This window comes from Vanacampus margaritifer, chromosome 9, assembly GCF_051991255.1.
Source record: "Vanacampus margaritifer isolate UIUO_Vmar chromosome 9, RoL_Vmar_1.0, whole genome shotgun sequence".
NCBI classification, from domain to species: Eukaryota; Metazoa; Chordata; class Actinopteri; order Syngnathiformes; family Syngnathidae; genus Vanacampus; species Vanacampus margaritifer.
This window is the reverse complement of record NC_135440.1, coordinates 2294732-2314693: the sequence shown is the minus strand read 5'-3', so window position 1 is coordinate 2314693 and position 19962 is coordinate 2294732. Positions and strand designations below refer to the sequence as shown.

General features: G+C 40.6%; 1 protein-coding gene across 2 annotated transcripts in view; it reads right to left on the bottom strand.

The window, feature by feature from the left end:
• azi2 (5-azacytidine induced 2) overlaps window positions 1-19962 on the bottom strand; it is a 70456-nt gene that overhangs the window by 6981 nt on the left and 43513 nt on the right. For both annotated transcript variants that reach the window (XM_077574835.1, XM_077574834.1), the window contains one exon: window positions 7076-7140. In XM_077574835.1, coding sequence (XP_077430961.1) covers window positions 7076-7140 — 65 coding nt within the window. The remainder of the gene's footprint in view (window positions 1-7075; window positions 7141-19962) is intronic.

Here is a 19962-nt window from a genome sequence, read left to right as displayed (position 1 = left end):
TACGTTTAGTCAGTAACAGCGTAAAACAAATTACTGCAATAGATTTTGGTAATATTACATCTACTGACTCCCGTAATTCGTTGCAGTTTTGTGACTACCACAATCATTCATTATAGCAGGAGGAGCAAAGTAAAGTAATTATCTGTGAGCAGAGTTGCTAACTATTCCATTGAAACCACGTATCATAGAGTGATACGCTGGACACCTTACCTCCTTTGAGAACAGCATCCTATTCCATTAACACGATAGTCAGCTCTGTACAGGCTGAACAGTCATTGTTTCTTACACCACTCACAGTCACGGTGTCACAAAATCAAACATTCAAAATACAAGCACAAACAAACAAAGTAAAACAAAAAAATAATGAACTGTGTTTAGAACTATGAAAATGTAAGCGTTATTGTGTTTTTAGATATGATTTGAATGAATGTGCAATCACTTGCAGTATGGAAAATGATGATCACCGATTGGCGAGCAAGTCACATGTCGCATTATACTGTATGGGCAAAAAAAAAAATCTGAATTGGGCTGCAGTGTAAACTATATATCAATATTTTTGCTTTTATTACACACTTCCATCCATCCATTTTGTTAGACCAGTTATCAATTATGCTTCATCTATCACTATTATTTTTTTAGCCAATTTCTTTACATACACGTTTACTATACGTATAAAATTACATTATGTTATTGATAAGAGAAACACACATTGGCAATATAAACGCATCTTTCCCTTGTATGTAAATTAATTTGAGTATGTTGATAATTTTATTTATGGTGTACAGTCTGGGATTATTTATTTACCGGACCAAATCTCAGTTCCAATGTTTATATTTGAAAAAAAAAAAAAAAACATCTTGATACAAATATGAATCAAAGGCAGTGATCTCTCACCATAGAGTAAAAATATTTAACCTTATACCACACGCTATATAGTTAAAGGTTCTCATTACAAGTTAACTTTACCAGCTATGGTTGCAAATTTTTCATTTTCTTTTTAAAATCTCAAAAACATGATTAAATACATTAATCCCCGGTGAAAGGAAAAAAAACGTTTTTAAAAGAAGTAACTTAAACTTGAGTAGCTTATTACTCTACACAGACGGTAATATTGTAAATAAGCTCGTATTTTCAAATGCAAGTAACTAGTAATTAGAAATATGTTACATTTGGAAGTAACTTGCCCGACACGGTTTACGTTACACAAATGTCTCAGTCTATAATGACATGTTCTAAAAATGCCAATTAGAAGAAGACACAGCACATGGTGATTAACACTCACAAACTAAACCAGAGGCGGTCATAATTCAAAATATCAGGCTGCCTTCCAAAATCAACATTCCTACATGGAACTTTACATGAGTAGTGTTCACTTTTGGAAGAGCATCTGCCGCCCGGAGTGTGGTCCAGTTAACAAATGTGATAAGAAATGTACTGATTCAAAGGCATTGAAGAATTTTCAACCTGCTATTCAGTGAAGAAAATACAACGGTTGAAATAGGTATTGATCACCTTACCATTTTTATGAGTACATATATTTCCAAAGGTGCTATTGATATGAAATTTTCATCAGATGTTGGTAACAACCAATGTTATTAAAATGTACAGGAAGTGAGCTATGAATTTTTGAATGTCCAATTTTGGCTAATTTTTGCACATTCACTGCGATCATTCTTTTTGCCCATTTGCCAACAGTTTTAATCCGATTTACTTCTAACTTGGCATTTTTCATCTCAGACCTGGGACAACTGGGGAAAAAAAATCTTGACTTTTTGAAATACTATATGACGGGGCCGGGGCCTCAAATTTTTGCCTTTAAAATTTAGTTCATCAAAAAAGAGGAAATCAATACTCCGCTGTACAAGCTCCAAAAAAATCCCAAACTTCCAATGCATCTTAATAGCCACAGCCTGAAAACATCTATATGATAATATTCGGTTATACATGTAGCGCCACCGAGTGGTAACAATAAATGTCATACTTTACACATTTGTATCTATTGTGCCGAGCGCATTTGAGGGATCCAGTTAAAATTTTGTTAGAAAAGCCTTAAGATGTTGATCATGCCCCACACTGAATATTGTAACATTTGCAAAAGGGCGTAGCCGTTACAGTGCCGCAAAGTCTGATGATTCACCGTGACTATAAAAGATGCGTTAACTTGACCGAGATTATCCTATCTTCTTAAAATTTCACACATTTGATGAGAGTCCAGGTCTGAATTCATCAACAAACTTATATTTATTTGTACCGACAGCGCCACCTACTGGCAATTTGTTATTATTATTATTTTTTATTTCTTCAACTTTTTTCTTCAAGGCCAAAACACGAAGTTTGTGAGTTTTCGTGAATCGCTGTGAGCGTGGCAAGGTACTGTTTGCCAAGAAAACAACGGCAATTTTTAGGGCCTAAACATGCACAGAAACTTATGAAACGTGGCACACACATTTGGCCTGGCAAAATGAGCAATATTTTATCGTGTATTGTAAGATTTTTTATAAAAAAAAATACTTACTAGCGCCCCCTATAATTTTTTAACAAAGCAGCCCTGGTTGTACGTTTAAGCAAGATCTACGAAAACAATTTGGTATTTGAGGGAGTCCAAGACCTACAAAAAAGTCTCTTGGAATGTCCGATTTTTGAACATTTACAGGGGGCATACTCTTGCTCATTTCTCCTACACGTTTGACCCAATTGACTTCAATCTTGGCCTGGACCATGTCAAGACCTGGGCCATCAACAGGGCGGGAAATCTTGAGTTTTCTAAATACTATATGACGGGGTCGGCGCATCATATTCTGTGCTTTAAATTTCCTTCACTATGAAAGACAAAATACATAACTCCCCGTACATGCTCCAAAAAAAAAAAAAAAACTTCACATGTAATCATGTATGTTTATAGTCTCGAACTGAAGACATTTTTATTTATTGTGCCGAACGCATTTGAGGGATCCAGTTAAAATTTTCTCAGACAAGTTTTAAGATGTTGATCATGCCCCACACTGAATATTGTAACATTTCGCCAAAGGGCGTGGCCATATACAAACTTATATTTATTTGCAATCTCTATAATAGTCCCTTTTAAATATAGCGCCACCTAGACCTTGGGTCGACAAAAAAAACACTTAAGGTATTTTGTCCAAAATTTGGATACTCTTTGTAAGTGTGATAACTACATCATTTAGGAATATTTTTTTTTACTTTCCACCACGCAAAATGTTCAGTGTAATCAGACCTATCAATACATATGTACTTTATTTTTTATTTTTTGATGCCCTCTATGGACAATACAACCAATATTTTGTTATGAGTAAAACTAACGTTGATATGTATATATGTACTTTAAAAAATGCCAAAGAGAACAACATTGCCAAAAAATAAAAAAGGACGCTGATTTTGAGTATCCCAACGTGCAAGTACCCCAAAGAGGCCTGGGCTGGGTTAGAGATTGTTCATGATGCTCATTGTATTAAGTTGTATTTTTTACTTTTTTTTACTTCCTTTTTTTAGATGGGATTTTTTTTATGGACGGATTAATGATGCCGTGCATATTTTTGCACGTGTGAACTGTACCCATCTGTAAAAGTGTGAAAAGTTACAAATAAAGAACTACAGCTGCGGGCAGCTATAAGGGGCCCTCGCAGCCCGGGCCACTTTGGGGTACTTGTACGTTGGGGTACTGGCACGTTTGGGTAGTGGCACATTCGAAGCAAAATTTATTTGAAAATGGCATAATAAACCTTTACATATTATGGATTGTTTTTTTTTTGCCAGGTGTGATGAGTGTGCAAAGCTCAATGAGTTTTGCTCAATGTTAAGACCCTCAAAATCAGCATCCGTTTTATTTTTTGGCAACGAGTTTTAAAGTACATATATACACATCATCGTTAGTTTTACTCATAGCACAATATTGCTTTTATTTTCTATATAGGACTGAATAAATGAATAAATACATAAAAAGTACATATGTATGGATAGGTCTGATGCCACTAAAAAATTTGAGACGTCGAATTTAAAAAAGTATCACACTTCTAAAAGTATCAAAATTTTGTACAAATATTATTTTTTATTTTTTTTGTCGACCCCAAGGGCTAGGTGGCACTATATTTATAACCGACTATTGTCATAGGGATACCTTCAGGTCGTGGCTATAAACATACAGGTAAAGTTTGGGACTTTTTGGCGCATGTACGAGGAGTTATTTCGTCTTTCATGAAAAAGGAAATATGAAACAAAAAATATGATGCCCCGCCACCGCCATATAGTATTTTGAAAATTCTATATTTTTTCCCCTTTTGTTGAACTAGGTCTTCACATGATCCAGGCCAAGTTTGAAGTAAATTGGATCAAACGTGTAGGAGAAATGAGCAAGAGTATGCAACAGAATGCCCCCTGTAAATGTGCAAAAATCGGTCATTCAACAATTCGTAACTCACTTCCTGTTCATTTTGGCATATGGGTCTAAGAGACTTTTTTTGTAGGTCTTGGGCGTCCTCATATACCAACATTTTTTTGTAGATCTTGCCTATACATACAACCGGGGCTGCTTCGTAAAAAAATTCTAGGGGGCGCTAAGTGAGTAATTTTTGTAAAAACAGTGTGCCAAGTTTCATAAGTTTCTGTGCATGTTAAGGCCCTCAAAATTGGCGTTTTCTTGGCGAACAGTACCTTGCCACGCCCACAGCGATTCGCAAAAACTCACAAACTTCGTGTTATGACATCATGAAGGCCTACACACTCTGAGCAAATATGAGGTAGATACAATTAACGTGATGTTTAACTCTTTCACTGCCATTGACGTTTATAGACGTCAAGTAAAAACCTACGGAGCACTGCCAATGACGTCTAAAGACGTCATCCAATGATTTTTTTATTTATTTTTTGAAACGGGTAGAGGGAACCCTTCCGCATGTCTGGTGAAAGTTTCCAGCCGGTCTGTTGTGCCTAAGGACTATTTTTGGCCCCTAGAGGGCAGCGATGACTCTCTTTTGACAAGATCTGGTGGGCGTCAGTAGTGGCGGAGCTAGAGCGTCGAGCAGGAGATCAGAATGGAAAACAAAGGAAAAAAAAAAAGGCGACCGTTTGCGAGGAGTTCACGGCCGAGCCGTTTTATTTCAAAGACAAAAGCATCGACCAAACCTAAAAGAAGCACATTGATGATGATGATGATGATGATGACTCCGTGGATGGAAAGCATTGACGCGGCAGTAGAAGACGTGGGGGGGGGGAATCTAGATGGCTGAGGAGGAAGTGGTGCCCGTTTGGAAAGCAGCTCTCTACACTTACAAGACGAAAGGGATCGACCACGCTAAAAGAGCACATTGATGACGACGATGATCATCATCGATGATGATGAAGGTGAATCCAAGCTTGACGGCGAAATTGGAACCGCTGATGCGGCGGCTATGACGGTGTCATAAACGCGGAGCACAATCGAGCACGCACAGGCGGACGTTCGATCGGACGACGGAGAGTGCCCCGAGTCCAATGCATATTCATCGGAGGAGTGTGTACAGTCTGCTACTTGCTATTTATTCCCCGGAAAAAAAGGAAAGTGAAACGTGTAACGTTTGCACACGAAACGGACAAAGTGAAAGTAAACTTGTGCGAGTCCAGCGGCGTCTCCTTGCACGCAGGAGAGCGTTATAAAAAGAAAAACTGTATTTGAAACATCCACATAATTATAAGTAGTACCACAGTTGCACACATTTGTAAATAGTTTGCGAAATTGTTTTGTCAAATTGTTACACTGTTGAATGGAAATAAACGTAGGTGTTTGTGGCATCATTCATGGACAAAAAGAAGTGTACAATTCACTGGAGTGCATGAAATAACATCGTTTCACAAAAAGCCCTTTTTCTTCGTTTTTTGTTTCAAAACAGAGAATTTCGGTGAAAGTAACCATTCTCTATTGTTGATTACTGAAGAACGGAATAAGGTAGAAACAAACTCTTTTTTTTCTGATGAAAGATGAGAGTCCAATCTTTCATTTGGTAGTATGTGTGTTTCCATAGTCCAAACACAACATTTTCTGTGGACCTTGAAAGATCAGTCAAAATGCTTAAATCGGCTGGCACTGGCGACAACCCGTTTCTGAAAACGTCTGGCAGTGAAAGAGTTAAAAAAATGCCAGTAGGTGACGCTGTCAGTACGAATATAAGTTCGTAGATGTAATCAGACCTGGGCTCTCATGAAATGTGTGAAATTTTGAGAAGATAGGATCATCTGGGTCAAGTTAATGCAGCTTTTATTGTCACGGTGAATCATCAGACTTTGTGGCACCGTAACGGCCACGCCCTTTGGCGAAAAATTACAATATTCGGTGTTGGGCATGATCAACTGAATCTCTCAAACGGGCTCGGCACAATAGATAAAAATGTAAAGTATGCCATTTCTTGTCACCACTAGGTGGCGCTACCGAATATTATCATATAGATGTTTTCGGGCTGTGGCTATGCATGAAAAGTTTGGGATTTTTTGGAGCTTGTACAGCGGAGTTATTAAGCATATCCTTTTTTTTGATGAAGGAAATATTAAAGGCAAAATTTGAGGCCCCGCCCCCGTCATATAGTATTTCAAAAAGTCACGATTTTTTCCACAGATTTTGTCCCACAGTTTGAGATGATACATACCAAGTTAGAAGTAAATCAGATGAAAACGGTTGGCAAATGGGCAAAAAGAATGACCACAGTGAATGTGCAAAAATGGGCCAAAATTGGACATTCAAAAATTCATAGCTCACTTTCTGTACAATTTAGGATATGGCTTCCACTGACATTTTTGTGTGTCTCGGGGCGCTTCACGTGCCTGCCAATTTTTTTAGTTGGTCAAATGTGCAGGGATTGGTGCATATACTGTATTTCCATGCTAGGGGGCGCTATATGTTATGTTGTTATGGCAACTTTATAATATCACATTTTTCGCCGAGCCCGAGGAGTGTGCAAAGTTTGGTGAGTTTTCGTAAATGTTTAGGTCCCCAAAAATTTGATTGTTTACAAATAATAATAATAATAATAATTCTTACAAAAACAAGAGGGACCTCGCAGGGACAGTACAGTATACGGAAATATTGTACCTGGTAGTGAAGTCATCATTAGATGTCTGTTCCAAGTTTGGTCCGTTCAGGCCACATACTTCCTCCTATAATAGAGCAAAGTTAATGTGTTTAATAAAAGATTCTTTCAAAATATCAACTTAAATGAAAATCCATCCATCCATCATCTGAAGCGCTTATCCTCATGAGGGTCACAGGCATGCTGGAGTCTGTCCCAGCTGTCTTTGTGCAGGAGGCGGGGTACACCCTGAACTGGTTGCCATACCATACAATCCTGTTTCCACTTCATCTTGCTTGTTTAGCCAGGTAGGCCATCAGCCATGAAGCAAAATGTGCCATGAATCAAAAATGTGGCTAGAGAGAGGATGGTGGCTGGTATTTTGTTTTTTCTTGACGGTAATACCCCTAGGTATACTGAGCTAAAAGTTCTTCATTGAGATCCTTGCAATTGTTTTTTTACACTAGCCATATGAACATACAATGATAGGGTAAAAATCTAATATTTTGATGTCTCTTAGCATGTTTAGACCCCTATATCTCCTGATCAGGTGGTTGCTATTCCTTGAAACTTGGTGAAAAGATAAACAGTGATACTTTGCACAAAATGATGTAATGTGAGCTCTGTCCCATAACTTTAAAGGTCATACGGCTGCGCAAAAGAAAAAACATACTTTATTCAGTAACTGTTCATGCTGTGTACAATGGAATTTTAAGTTAGGTTTAAAGCAATGAAAAGCAAGATTGAGTTTTGGTTGATTACGTCGGCAGCCGACACAATATGGACAAAAGCAGCATTGCTTTTCCTTGAATGAAGACCACAGTTCCCATGAGCAACGCATGTCGTCGTGAAATCCGGATGTGCCAGGCACCCGCAGTTGGACTGAATCACTCGTAAACAAGAAAGCACACAATAACTTTTGAGTGTTAAACATTTTAGTTTCGTGTGATGTCATCCAGCCCCCCGTTTAGTTCAGATTGGAGCCGAAATGGTGCCAATCGTTTGTGCTGTTAAAATTTTTGTTTGTGCTGCGACGGTTTTATATATATGATATGGCATATATAATTAATGAAGACGCAGTGTATTGGATACTATCTATTGAGAAGGTGCGTCTCATGGTAGCCTACCACACTCAGTGAAGTTTTGTGTGATCACGTCACGGCGTTTGTGCTGTACTATTAACCATGCACCTGTGGAAGAAGATGGAACACGCCGTTTGGAGAAAGAAACCTTCAAATATGTGGTAACTTGAACAAGAGTCGGCCCAACAACTGGAAGGAGCAGATCGAAGTCTCAATTGTATGCCGTGATTGCCTCAAAACATTGTGCAACAAATACCTTCATTTTTGTCCATGCCTTTCTCATGAATTTGTTTTAGTAAAACAATTCTGTTAAACAGAATTCAGAAGTCAGATTTTCATTAACTTATTACATATGCTTTTTCTTTCATACCGACAATTTTGTCCATGTTAATTTGATCAAGAGTACTTAATAAACTCATTTTTACAAGTCATTCCTTCATTTTCTATGCTGTTTGCACATAGTTTAAAATTGTTCACCCATCTTAACCCCGACCACCCCACCCCCTAAAAAAATACTTCAAATGGACACAACAGTCGACCTTGAGAAGTTATGCTGACAAGATAAATATTATTTTATTTTTCCACAATAACAAACCAGCACAAATAAAAGAGACTATTTCCATCAAATTTTGCGTGGGTTGGGGGGCCAACCTCACGCACGTTTAATCCTGTACTGTGCTTTTATCCAGATAGGCTCCCTTTTTATTATTCTTAATTTTTGTTTTTAACTCTCCTCAAACAAAAATCGTAACTATTTGGGTTGCTTTGCAGCTTCTCCATTATAACAGTAATCGTGTGTCGACGTTCGACTCGACTTCAGTCTTTGGAACGAATGGGTTAAGGAGAGAACTAGGGGGGCTTTAAAGATTGAGACAACAATGAACACACAGATGTCATTATATTAGAATACAATATGACTGGGAGGGAGGGGGGGCTTTGATCTGATGTAGATAGCATGCAATACATTTCATTCATTACATTCATTGACATCACAAAGTGAAGGCTGCTCACACAGGTGGCACTCAAAAGAATTCCAAAGTTTTGATCATTGAAGGTGTCAATTAGAAATCACGTTCAAGAGCCATGAAGGAACTTTTGAAGATGTCACTTTAAAGCATGAGTGTTAGTGTCTTTTTTTCCATAAAACCCACTTTTGGAACGGCATCCCGTGAAAATCTGCAACACAGTCAGGGATTTACATACATCAGGACCGAGGATTGACAATATTGGTGTCTAGGGAGGAACGATTTGCTTGACAGACAAGTGGTCCAGTGCTGTACAGTAGATAATCCTCATGCTTTCTTGAGGTTGAGGAACAGCAACGTTACCTTCAGTTTCTAAATATGTGTCTGTTTCAGTTGATGCAATATTTCCAATGAGGTCTCGGGCTTCCAGATGAGCACAAAACACCATTTGGCATTTGTTGCAGCGGGAAGTCATGTAGAACTGCAACGGGATAATCACATAGTCTCCTCTTGAGTTGGTCTGGGCTGCGGTGAAATAATAAATATTTAAGAGTTGGCATGGCATAAGTTAGACCAGAGGTGGGCAATCTCGGTCCTCGAGGGCCGAAGTCCTGCATGTTTTGGAGGTTTCTCACTTCCAACACAAGCTGATTCCAATCAACAGGATCGTTATCAGGCTTATGCAGAGCTTGCTGATGAGCTGATCATATATCAGCTGTGTTGGAGAAGGGCAACATGCAAAACCTGCAGGACTCTGGCCCTCGATGCCCACCTCTGATTAGACTATGTTGAAACTGACAAAATGCTTCAGTGTCATGCCAGCAATTTATCACAGGTCCATATTAACTCATTTACCGGTAGTTTACATAGAGATAAAAAAAATACCAAAAAACTACCCACACAAATAAAAAATAAAAAAACTGTGTAGACATTACCATTGCATTGTCAAACAGACAGTCATTTTCAACACTTTTGAATGGTCAATCATTTGTAATAAATAAGTAAAATGAATACTCAAGTTTTAAATATGAATAGATTCTCACCAATAGCCAGAAGTATTTCATTCTTTCAGTCAGCACAAACTGGACACACAGTTTGAGCAGCTTTGTCCTACGCAGAATCTCCTGTCCAATGATGACTTGCTGGTCAACCACATCTGAGCACAGTATGATGCTTCATAATTGTTGTGAGGAATGACCTGTAACTTTAGTGTCCTTTGTTTTAAAGGTCTTTATAGTATGAAAATGCACTTTAATTGGAGGTATGTTCACTATGACATCAGCTAAACTGCAGAAGTGGGCGCGTCAATGAATTTTGAGCGTCTGGAATGTTGTGGACGCATGCGCGAGATGCTGTGATTATCGCGAGACCTACAGCGAGACCGGGACACCCCAACATGGCAGCGCCCTGCTGCTAAGATAGAACTAGCTCTATTATGCTAAACTAATTCGAGTTTAACCATCATATATCTTGGCTTTTCTCTTTTCTCTTTCATCCGACAGATTTGGAATACCATCCAACGTGGAGGACCTCGAACGCTTCATTGACGGTTATTTTTACAACTGCGCGATGGAGGACTCTTCCGTCGAGAAACCGTCTAAGAAACCCTCTAAAAAGAGAAAGAATGACTCAGCGACGGACACGGACGACCTAACTACTACGGAGGTCTCGGTCAGTATGCTGGAGTCCATAAATAAAAAGTTAGAGGTCCTCTCCCTAATCTGCGAGGAGGTGAAAGGATTTAAGGTAAGTATGGAATTCTTCAGCCAACAAATAAATGATCTCCAACGCAACAATGCCGAGATACACGCTACACTCGTGACTGTTTCAGCCGAGTTAGAAACCATTAAAAAGGAAAATAAAATGCTAAAAGAAACTATTCTGGATGTTCAATCCCGTAGCATGCAGGATAATTTAATATTCTCAGGTATATCCGAGAACACCTCTGACAATACAGAGGTTGAGATAAAAAAATTTATGACGACATTGTTAAAAATTCCTCAGGAGACGGTAAATAACATCTCCTTTCACCGGGTACATCGGCTTGGAGCCCGTAGGGGCAATAGACCCCGTCCTATTATCGCCAAATTTGAGCATTTTAAACAAAAAGTATTTGTTAAAAGTAAAGGACGGGAGCTTAAAGGGACCTCATTCGGAATGAATGACCAATTCCCTAGAGAGATTAATGAGCGGCGAAAGGTACTGTTTCCTATAATGAAACAAAATAGGCAGGAGGGTAAACGGACTATGATGGTCGTTGATAAACTATACATCGATGGCCAACTATTCCGGAACCCCAACTCCACTCCCTGGCTGTTCTAATTAGCATCGATGGAACTAAACTTTGTTTGATTATTAGATGTATACGTATACATATACATATACATATAATGTATATGTGGTTATAAAACCTAAAATATGAATACTCATTATGTTTACGCTATATTATAAATATAATAATAATACATAACTATATCTAAAAGTAGATTTAAACAAAAACAAAAAAATCTCGCTTGGGTTACCAGTTACTGGTGTATTATAATGTTGTTTAACTCCCCACTAACGTCCTTCACTTTCACATCCCTACCCGTTTTTTCACTGTTATATTTACTTACACATTTCCTTATATTTTACACAAATTATATAAATCACCTAACTACTTTGATTCTATCCTATAACATGCCAGTATTGACAAATGGCCTATGCAGATATTTACACAGGACTGAGCCTATATTGTTTGTATGCATAAATTAGTTCTGGTTTCCTGGAATGTTTGTGGCGCTCGCTCACAGGCAAAAAGAATAAAAACTTTAGACCATCTCTTAAAATTAAAAGCAGATATTTGCCTCCTGCAAGAAACCCACCTACAAAAATCTGAAGAAAAATTACTTATTGATAAGAATTTTAGCCAAGCATACTCTGCCCCTTATAACAGCAGACAAAGAGGAGTCTGTATACTCATACATAAGAATTTACTCTTTACTCTAAATAATACAATAACAGACCCAGAGGGCCGATACATTATTATTCAGATAACTATATTTAATAAGATATATACACTTGGCAATTTATATGCCCCTAATAATGATGATCCGGCCTTTTTCCATGAATTTTTCTCTCAGCTGTTTGATTTAGCAGCGAACTCTACTATTATTATTGGAGGAGACTTTAACACAGTCTTAAATCCATTAATAGACCGTTCTAATAACACAACATGTATAAGGCGATTACAATCTACTAAAGTAATAGGGGAATATATGGATGATTTTGGCCTCGTCGACAGCTGGAGACTTAAAAACCCAAATAAGAAGGAATTTACCTTCTTTTCCGCTGTACACCGGTCTTTTTCAAGAATTGATTATTTTCTTACAAATAACTCTATTGCTGATAAGACTGTTACAAAAATACATCCTATTATTATTAGCGACCACGCACCAGTCTCACTTTCCCTACAAGTTGATTTTACCTTTAAACCACCACCAACATGGCGTTTTAACATCTCTCTGCTAAACGATGCAGAGTTTGATAAAATTATAAGGAAAGAGTGGGCAGACTTTTTGGAAATAAATGACTCTCCAGGCCTATCGCCATCTCTTCTCTGGGAAGCTGGGAAAGCAGTAATTAGAGGTAAAATTATATCATATTCATCTTATAAAAAGAAACAGGATCAAAAATTTGAAAATGACTTGGAAGATAAAATTAAACAACTGACGGATGAGTACGCAATAAACCCAAATGACCAAATATGGACTGACTTACAAAATACAAAAATACAGTTAGACGATATGCTAACTAAAAAGACAGAGTTTATAATACAACAATTGAGATACAACAACTTTGAATATAATAACAAATCAGGTAAATTTCTTGCAAACCAACTTCAACGCAATCGGGAAAAATCTCTTATAACGGCTATTAAAGGGACAACTGGTGAATGTACACAATCACCAGAAGAAATTAATCAAATTTTTTATAACTATTATCGCAACCTATACTCAGAAACTAACAAACCTAACCCTGAGCATATTGAGGCATTCCTCAGTAGCTTAAATATGCCTCAGTTAACTACTGAATATAAAGATATGTTAGAAGCGCCACTTACTATAAACGAGTTGTACAGTGCTCTAGATAGTATGCCTAATGGCAAGGCACCTGGCCCAGATGGTTATCCGGCTATATTTTTTAAGCACTACTGGTTAATGCTTGCTCCGCTATTCTTAAGAGTAGTAACAGAAATTAAAACTAATGGTTACATACGTCCACACATGAATACAGCAGCAATTAAACTTTTATTAAAGCCAGAAAAAGACCCCACCCTTCCATCAAGTTACCGTCCGATTTCACTAATTAACACTGATATCAAAATTATTACTAAGGCTTTCACATCTAGATTAGAAACAGTAATCTCGACAATTATTCATAACGACCAAACAGGCTTTATTAAAGATCGCCACTCTACTAATAATATTAGGAGGCTCTTTAACCTTATTAGCATGTCACAGCGGCATGATAAGAAGGCAGTTATTATATCGTTGGATGCAGAAAAAGCTTTTGACAAAGTTAACTGGTCCTTCCTCTTTGCTGTTTTAAATAAATTTGGCTTTGGGAAATCATTTATCCACTGGGTGTCAGTATTATATGATTCTCCCAAAGCTACAGTTACTACTAACGGGATTATATCTAAGAGCTTTATTTTACAGAGAGGCACAAGACAGGGATGCCCACTATCCCCTTTATTATTTGCAATATTTATCGAGCCACTTGCAATAGCCATACGCCAGGAAAGAAGGATTCAAGGAATTCACTCTGGGGTAACAGAACATAAAATTAATCTATATGCCGATGATATTTTACTTTATCTAGAAAACCCGGCGATTTCGTTAGGGGAAGTATTTAACTTAATAACTAAATTCTCACAGTTGTCAGATTATTCTATTAACTGGACAAAATCAACACTTCTACCTATTACAGAAAATTCATGGAACCCTGCAAGCCAGGACCCACATTACTCATTTCCTATAGGTAATTTAAAATACTTAGGCATAAAAATCTCACCTAAATTAACTGATTTAATTCATTTAAATTTTTCTCCACTTCTGGATAACATTCATAGTGACTTGGAACGCTGGAATAATCTTCCTATTTCTTTAATAGGACGAATAGCCACCGTTAAAATGAAAGTTTTACCTAAAATAAACTATTTTTTCTCAATGATTCCATTTAAACCTACGGCTAAATGGTTCCAGTTGTTGGACTCAGCCGTTACAAAATTTTACTGGAAAAAAAAAAAAGCAAAGATTAGTCTATCTACTCTTCAGAAAAGTAAATCCAAAGGTGGCCTAGAGGCACCAAATTTTATGTACTACTATATAGCTAACCAGCTACAATATATCGTTCTATGGGCACAACCCAACAGAGATACTAACTGTTGGCTGGAACTAGAACAGAAGGATTGTAATAACCTCAGACTTCTAGATTTACTCTTTATTACAACATCGATTAAGCGACATAATTGTTTTAAAAACCCAATGATCTCCGCCACCCTGACTGCTTGGTGGAAGGCATTAGAAATTACAAAAGCCCAAGTGGAGCCCTGTGGGCTTTCTCCCCTATGGCATAACCCTGACTTTCGAATTAACAACCAAACGTTTTATTTAGGTGTGTGGGAGCAGAAAGGAATCACACATCTTCACCATCTCTTCTCAGATAATATGTTTATATCATATACATCTTTGCTCCAAAAATACAAAATAACAAACGGAAATTTTTTACATTATCTGCAAGTTAAAAATATGATAAAGAAACAAATTCCAACACTTCAGGGTACGCTCCAACCGCCTGTTTTAGCTAAAGATATTACCAAGCTTTCTCCGACAACAACAAAAAAACTCTCAAAAATATATAAGTTACTTTCATATACTGATAAAATGTCTTTACCCATCTCGAAATGGGAGACAGACTTGTCTATAGCTCCGGAATCTGACTTTTGGATTCAAGTTTGTGAAAACGCATTTAAAATGACAAAACACACAAATTTACAACTTATCCAATAGAAAATTATTCATAGAACATACATTACTAAATATATGATGAAGAAAATGGGACTCTCAGACTCCGACATTTGTCTCCAGTGTTTACAAAACACTACAGACACTTATTTTCATGCTTTATGGTTATGCACCCCGGTTATGTATTTCTGGACTAAAGTCTTAGAAAAACTTTCCGCTATCTTGGACTATAGGATACCTTTATCTCCAAACTTGTGTTTGCTAGGTGACCTAACAACAACTGACCTACCACATAAACAATTTCAATCTACACTTGTAGCCCTTACTATCGCTAAAAAAACAATTCTTGTTAACTGGAAAAATAAACAAACTCTGAATATCGACCAATGGTCTAACCTCCTCATAAATCACATTTTAATGGAAAAAATATCGGCCTCAAATAAAAAACAAATATCAAAATTCATAGAAATATGGTCTACGTATATAGAATATTTTAACCTAATTCTGGTTATTTAATTCTGCCTGTTAGCGAGAGCCACCACATCGTGATAACTTACATTGATGTCTCTGCATTTGGCAGTTTGTTACTAATGGTTGTGTTTTTATAGTCAGGAACCCAGTTGCTGCCAACAGGATCGAACAGATTCACCTCCAATGGGCACTAAAGGCTAATATTCGGATTCACTGCATGCCAGGGGACTAACGCTACAGGTGCTGTCCCCCCTGGCTGGGCGTGGGCGGGTCTGCCCCTCTGTTGGCTGCTGGGTGGCGGCTGCGTCTTGGTCGTTCCCTGGGTCTCGTGGTGGGTGCTGTGTTGCGGGGCTCTCCCTGGTGTCCGGGGCGGCGCCGCCCCGGCGCGGTCCGTCGCTCTGGGTCCGGCGACGCGGGTCGGGGCCTGTGGGCCGCCGGGGTGCCCCGTGGTTCCCTCTCCCCTCCCCCTTCCTCCCCCTTGCTTCCTCTCCCTCTTCACCTCTCCCCGCCCGTCCTCCGCCTCCCTGTCCCTTCTCCCTCGTCGCCCTTCCTCCTCCTCTCCCCCTCTCTCTGCGGCCCTGCTGCTGCCTCCTGCCCTTCCTGTCGTCTCCTTCCCCCGTCCCCTCCCCCTCCCCTGTCCGCCCTCCTCCCCCTCCCCTAGGCCGGGGGTTCCGTCCGTGGCCCGGGTCTCGGCGCTCCGGGGGCCGGGGGAGTGGGCGGGATTGGTGTTGTGCCCGCCCCGCTCCGGTGGGCCTCCGGGCACTTCGGGCGGGCCCCGGTATCCGGGGGGCAAGCCCCGCCGGGGTCCCGGTGGGGTGGGTGGGGGTTTTGGTGGGCGGGTGCGCCTCCCCGCCCCCGCCCGGTTGGGGGGGGCCCAGCTGGTCGCTCCTCTTAACTCACTGCACTAGTTTTGCACAATACATTTTAGGGCACATAACACACTTTGGGGGGGAGTGGGGTGGGGTGGAGACACCGTCCCCTCGCTCCCCTCCAAATTTTAATGCACCACACAACTGGGGGGGGGGGGGGGGGGGGCATCGGTTGGGGCGGCCGCGGTATGAAGCAGTGCTGCGGTCGCCTGTCTGTGTGCACCCCCCCCCCCCCATTAATTTATTTTAATGCACCACATACGCTCATTGACATGCCTGGGGGGCGGATGGATCGGAGCAGGGGGGGATATCATTTCCCTCTGCTCCGGTTCACCTGCCCCCAATTTTAATGCACCACACACACACACTTATGTATATACACTGGGTGGGGTCACACACACGGTTTAGGGGTAGAGTTCGCCAGTCGGCGAGCTGGCGAACTTAGTAACAGGGTTAGTTTTTCACTTAGATCGTTGGGGTGACGACCGGGGCCTCTCCCCGCTGGGCCTGGGGTTCGGGGATGCCGCCCGTCCTCCGGTGCCCCCATCTCCCCTTCTGCCCCTGGTGTTCCGTCCCTCCGCGTGGTGGGGTGGGCGCGGGTGCCCTCTCCGCTCCGCTGCCCGGCCCCCTCTTCGGCGCGGATGCCTGGGTGCGGTGTGTCCCCGGGGTCCGGGGTCGGGGGCTGGGGGGCTGTCGGTTGGTGGGGGTGGGGGCGGGGGGCGGGGGCGGCTTGGTTGGTGGGGGGGTGGTGGTGGGGGTGCCGGGGTGGGGGGTGCTGGGGTGGGGAGGGTGTCTGGGGATTTGGGGACCTGGGGGCGGTTGGGGCTGGGTTGGGGTGGGTGGCGGGGGTGGGGGGGCGGGGGGGTCGCGGGGGGAGCGGGGGTTGTGGGCCGGTGGGGTGCCTGGTGGGCCTGCAGTGCCCCGTCCTGCTGCGTTGGGTTGGGGGCGCGGGCCGCGTTGGGGTGGGGGGCGCTCCTGCTCCGGGGTTTGCTCTCCGGCCGGTGGCCCCTGCGGGGCCCGGGGGTCGTCCTTTGGCGCGGCCGCGGCCTGGGGGGCCCTGAGGTGTTGCGCTTGCTCTGTCCTGGCGGGGGTCGACGGCTCCCCTCTTTGGTGGAGATTTTCATGCATGCTAGATCCACCACACCAGCATCTATCGAGACTCAGACACAACTTGTTTCTCCCTCAGGTCATTGATTCGGTGGAGGCTGGTGTCTGTGGATCTCACTCTGCTTCGTCTGTCCTTTCTACCTTTCCTCAGTTTCTCCTTTGGGCCCTTGAGGTTTCCCTGATTTGTTGGAGTTTGGATGTCTTTGGGGTTGGTGAAGGTTAGTGGCCCGGTGGGTGGTGTCTGGTCGGTGCTGGGCTTCGCTTTTCTTTCTTTTCTTTGGTCCCCCTTTGGGTCTCCTGGCGGCCCCACGACTCTGGCTGGATTTTGAAGTGTTCGGTTTAGGTGAACGGTATGGGAATTCTTATTTATTTTTATTTTTTTTTCGCACGCACGCACGCACGCACACACACACACACGCACGCACACACGCACACACGCACACACACACATAAAAAAAAAAAAAAAAAAAAGGGAGAACAATGATGATGACATTTCAAATGATCAATACTGAGATCTCCCCAAAAAAAAAAAAAAAAAAAAAAAAAGAAAAAAAAAAAAAAAAAAGAAAAGTTGAATAATATGAGACCTTTAACTTGAATAAATCTGCAGTAAAATACATATCTCTAAATCTACTCACAGTAAGAAGACTATTTTTATAAAGTGGTTAAGGAAGTGATGAGATACCCCCGGTATTCAAACACGTAAATAAAAATTACAAACAATGCAAAAATGTACAGTTTGCAGCAGGAGTATATCTTCAGTCGTGACCAGAGAACATGAACAAGAACATGACTCTCCCAAGCTTCCAGTTATTTCTATAACAAGAGTAATTGGAACGGATACGTTATTTTCACAAAAAAAGATTGATTAATTTTTGTTTTTTTATGACTTAATTTGGGGTTAACAAAAAAAGTGACCAAATCTGGTATGTCAAAATTATACATACATACAAATGGGATAATGAAGAAGGATGATTACCTTCCTATTTTGTTTTTAGAATTCTTTTAAAAATCATCACCTCAAAGTTTGGGTTTTGGGCACTGTTTGGGTGTTCCAACAGCACAATGACCCAAACACACATCATGGTAATGGAATAGCTAAATCAAACTAGAATTAAGGTTTTACAATGACCCTCCCAAAGTCCTGACTTATTAAACCCAATTGAGAACATGTGGACAATGCTAAAGAAAGTCCCTGTCAGCAAGCCAACAAATTTAACTGAACTGCACCAATTCTGTCAAGAGGAGTGGTCAAAGATTCAACCAGAAGCTTACCAGAATCTTGCGGATGGCTACCAAAAGCGCCTAATTGAAGTGAACATGGCCAAGAGCCATGTAACCAAAAATTTGCATTGCTGTACGTATATTTTTGACCCAACAGATTTGCTCTTTTTTTTTTGTTAAACCCGAATAAAGTCATAAAAGAACAAAAAAATCCCGAATCTTTTTCAGTGACAAGAAAGTATCAGTTACAATTATTCTATAAGAGAAGAATCAGAGTTATAGAAATAACTGGAAGCTCGGGAGTCATGACATTATGTTCTTTACAAGTGTATGTAAACTTTTGATCATGACTGGACAATCATAAATTCATATGGTGTGGACAAAGTTGGGTTTTAAAACTATAGTTATGCCTACTACATTTGTACTGTACTGTAATGGGAAATGTATAATCTGATTATGAGTATTATTACTGTGGAGAAATCAAAATAGATGGGTACACCTGAAGTTGCTGTCTCTGCTTTACATAAGTGATCAACAGTTTTCTTCGATTGGTCATAGCATTCAACTTCATCCTGACTGCACTTCTCCATGGCATGCCGGTTTTCAGCCACTTTGAGCCAATAAATTGCCAGTAGCATGAACCCAGTAAGATTATGAACCCTCACAGTCTAAAGTTCATAGCGATGTGCATCAACCAGTAGTCTATTGTTGTGTGTCGTGTCATTCTGCAAGTATCCAGAGTCAACCATTTATCAGCGCACTGATGACATTTCTCCCAGTACAGAGGAGAAATCACCAGATCCATGATGAATAATACACTCACATGTCATTTTCGGCTCATTTGTGTCGGAAAAAAGCAACGCAAATGGGAAAGATGACGCGACTACCGGCTTGCGGAGGCAGCCATGTATGTTTACATGAATAAGCCGATGCTTTGACTGGTCGGAGTGCCGTCACATGACCATCAGTGACGCATCACACTAGCTGTAAAATAGATTTTAATGTCAAATCACACAAAAACTGCAGGATTACGTGTGGAGAACTTTTGGCAGTAGAGTGCAATTATAATGTACTTTCGAAGAGTGCAAAATGTGGTTGGCCCCCCAATGTGTGGAACGAAGGTGAACGATAAGTGGCCTTGGCTGATGGCCTAAGGGTCAAACGGGTTCTATCAGACCTCCCAC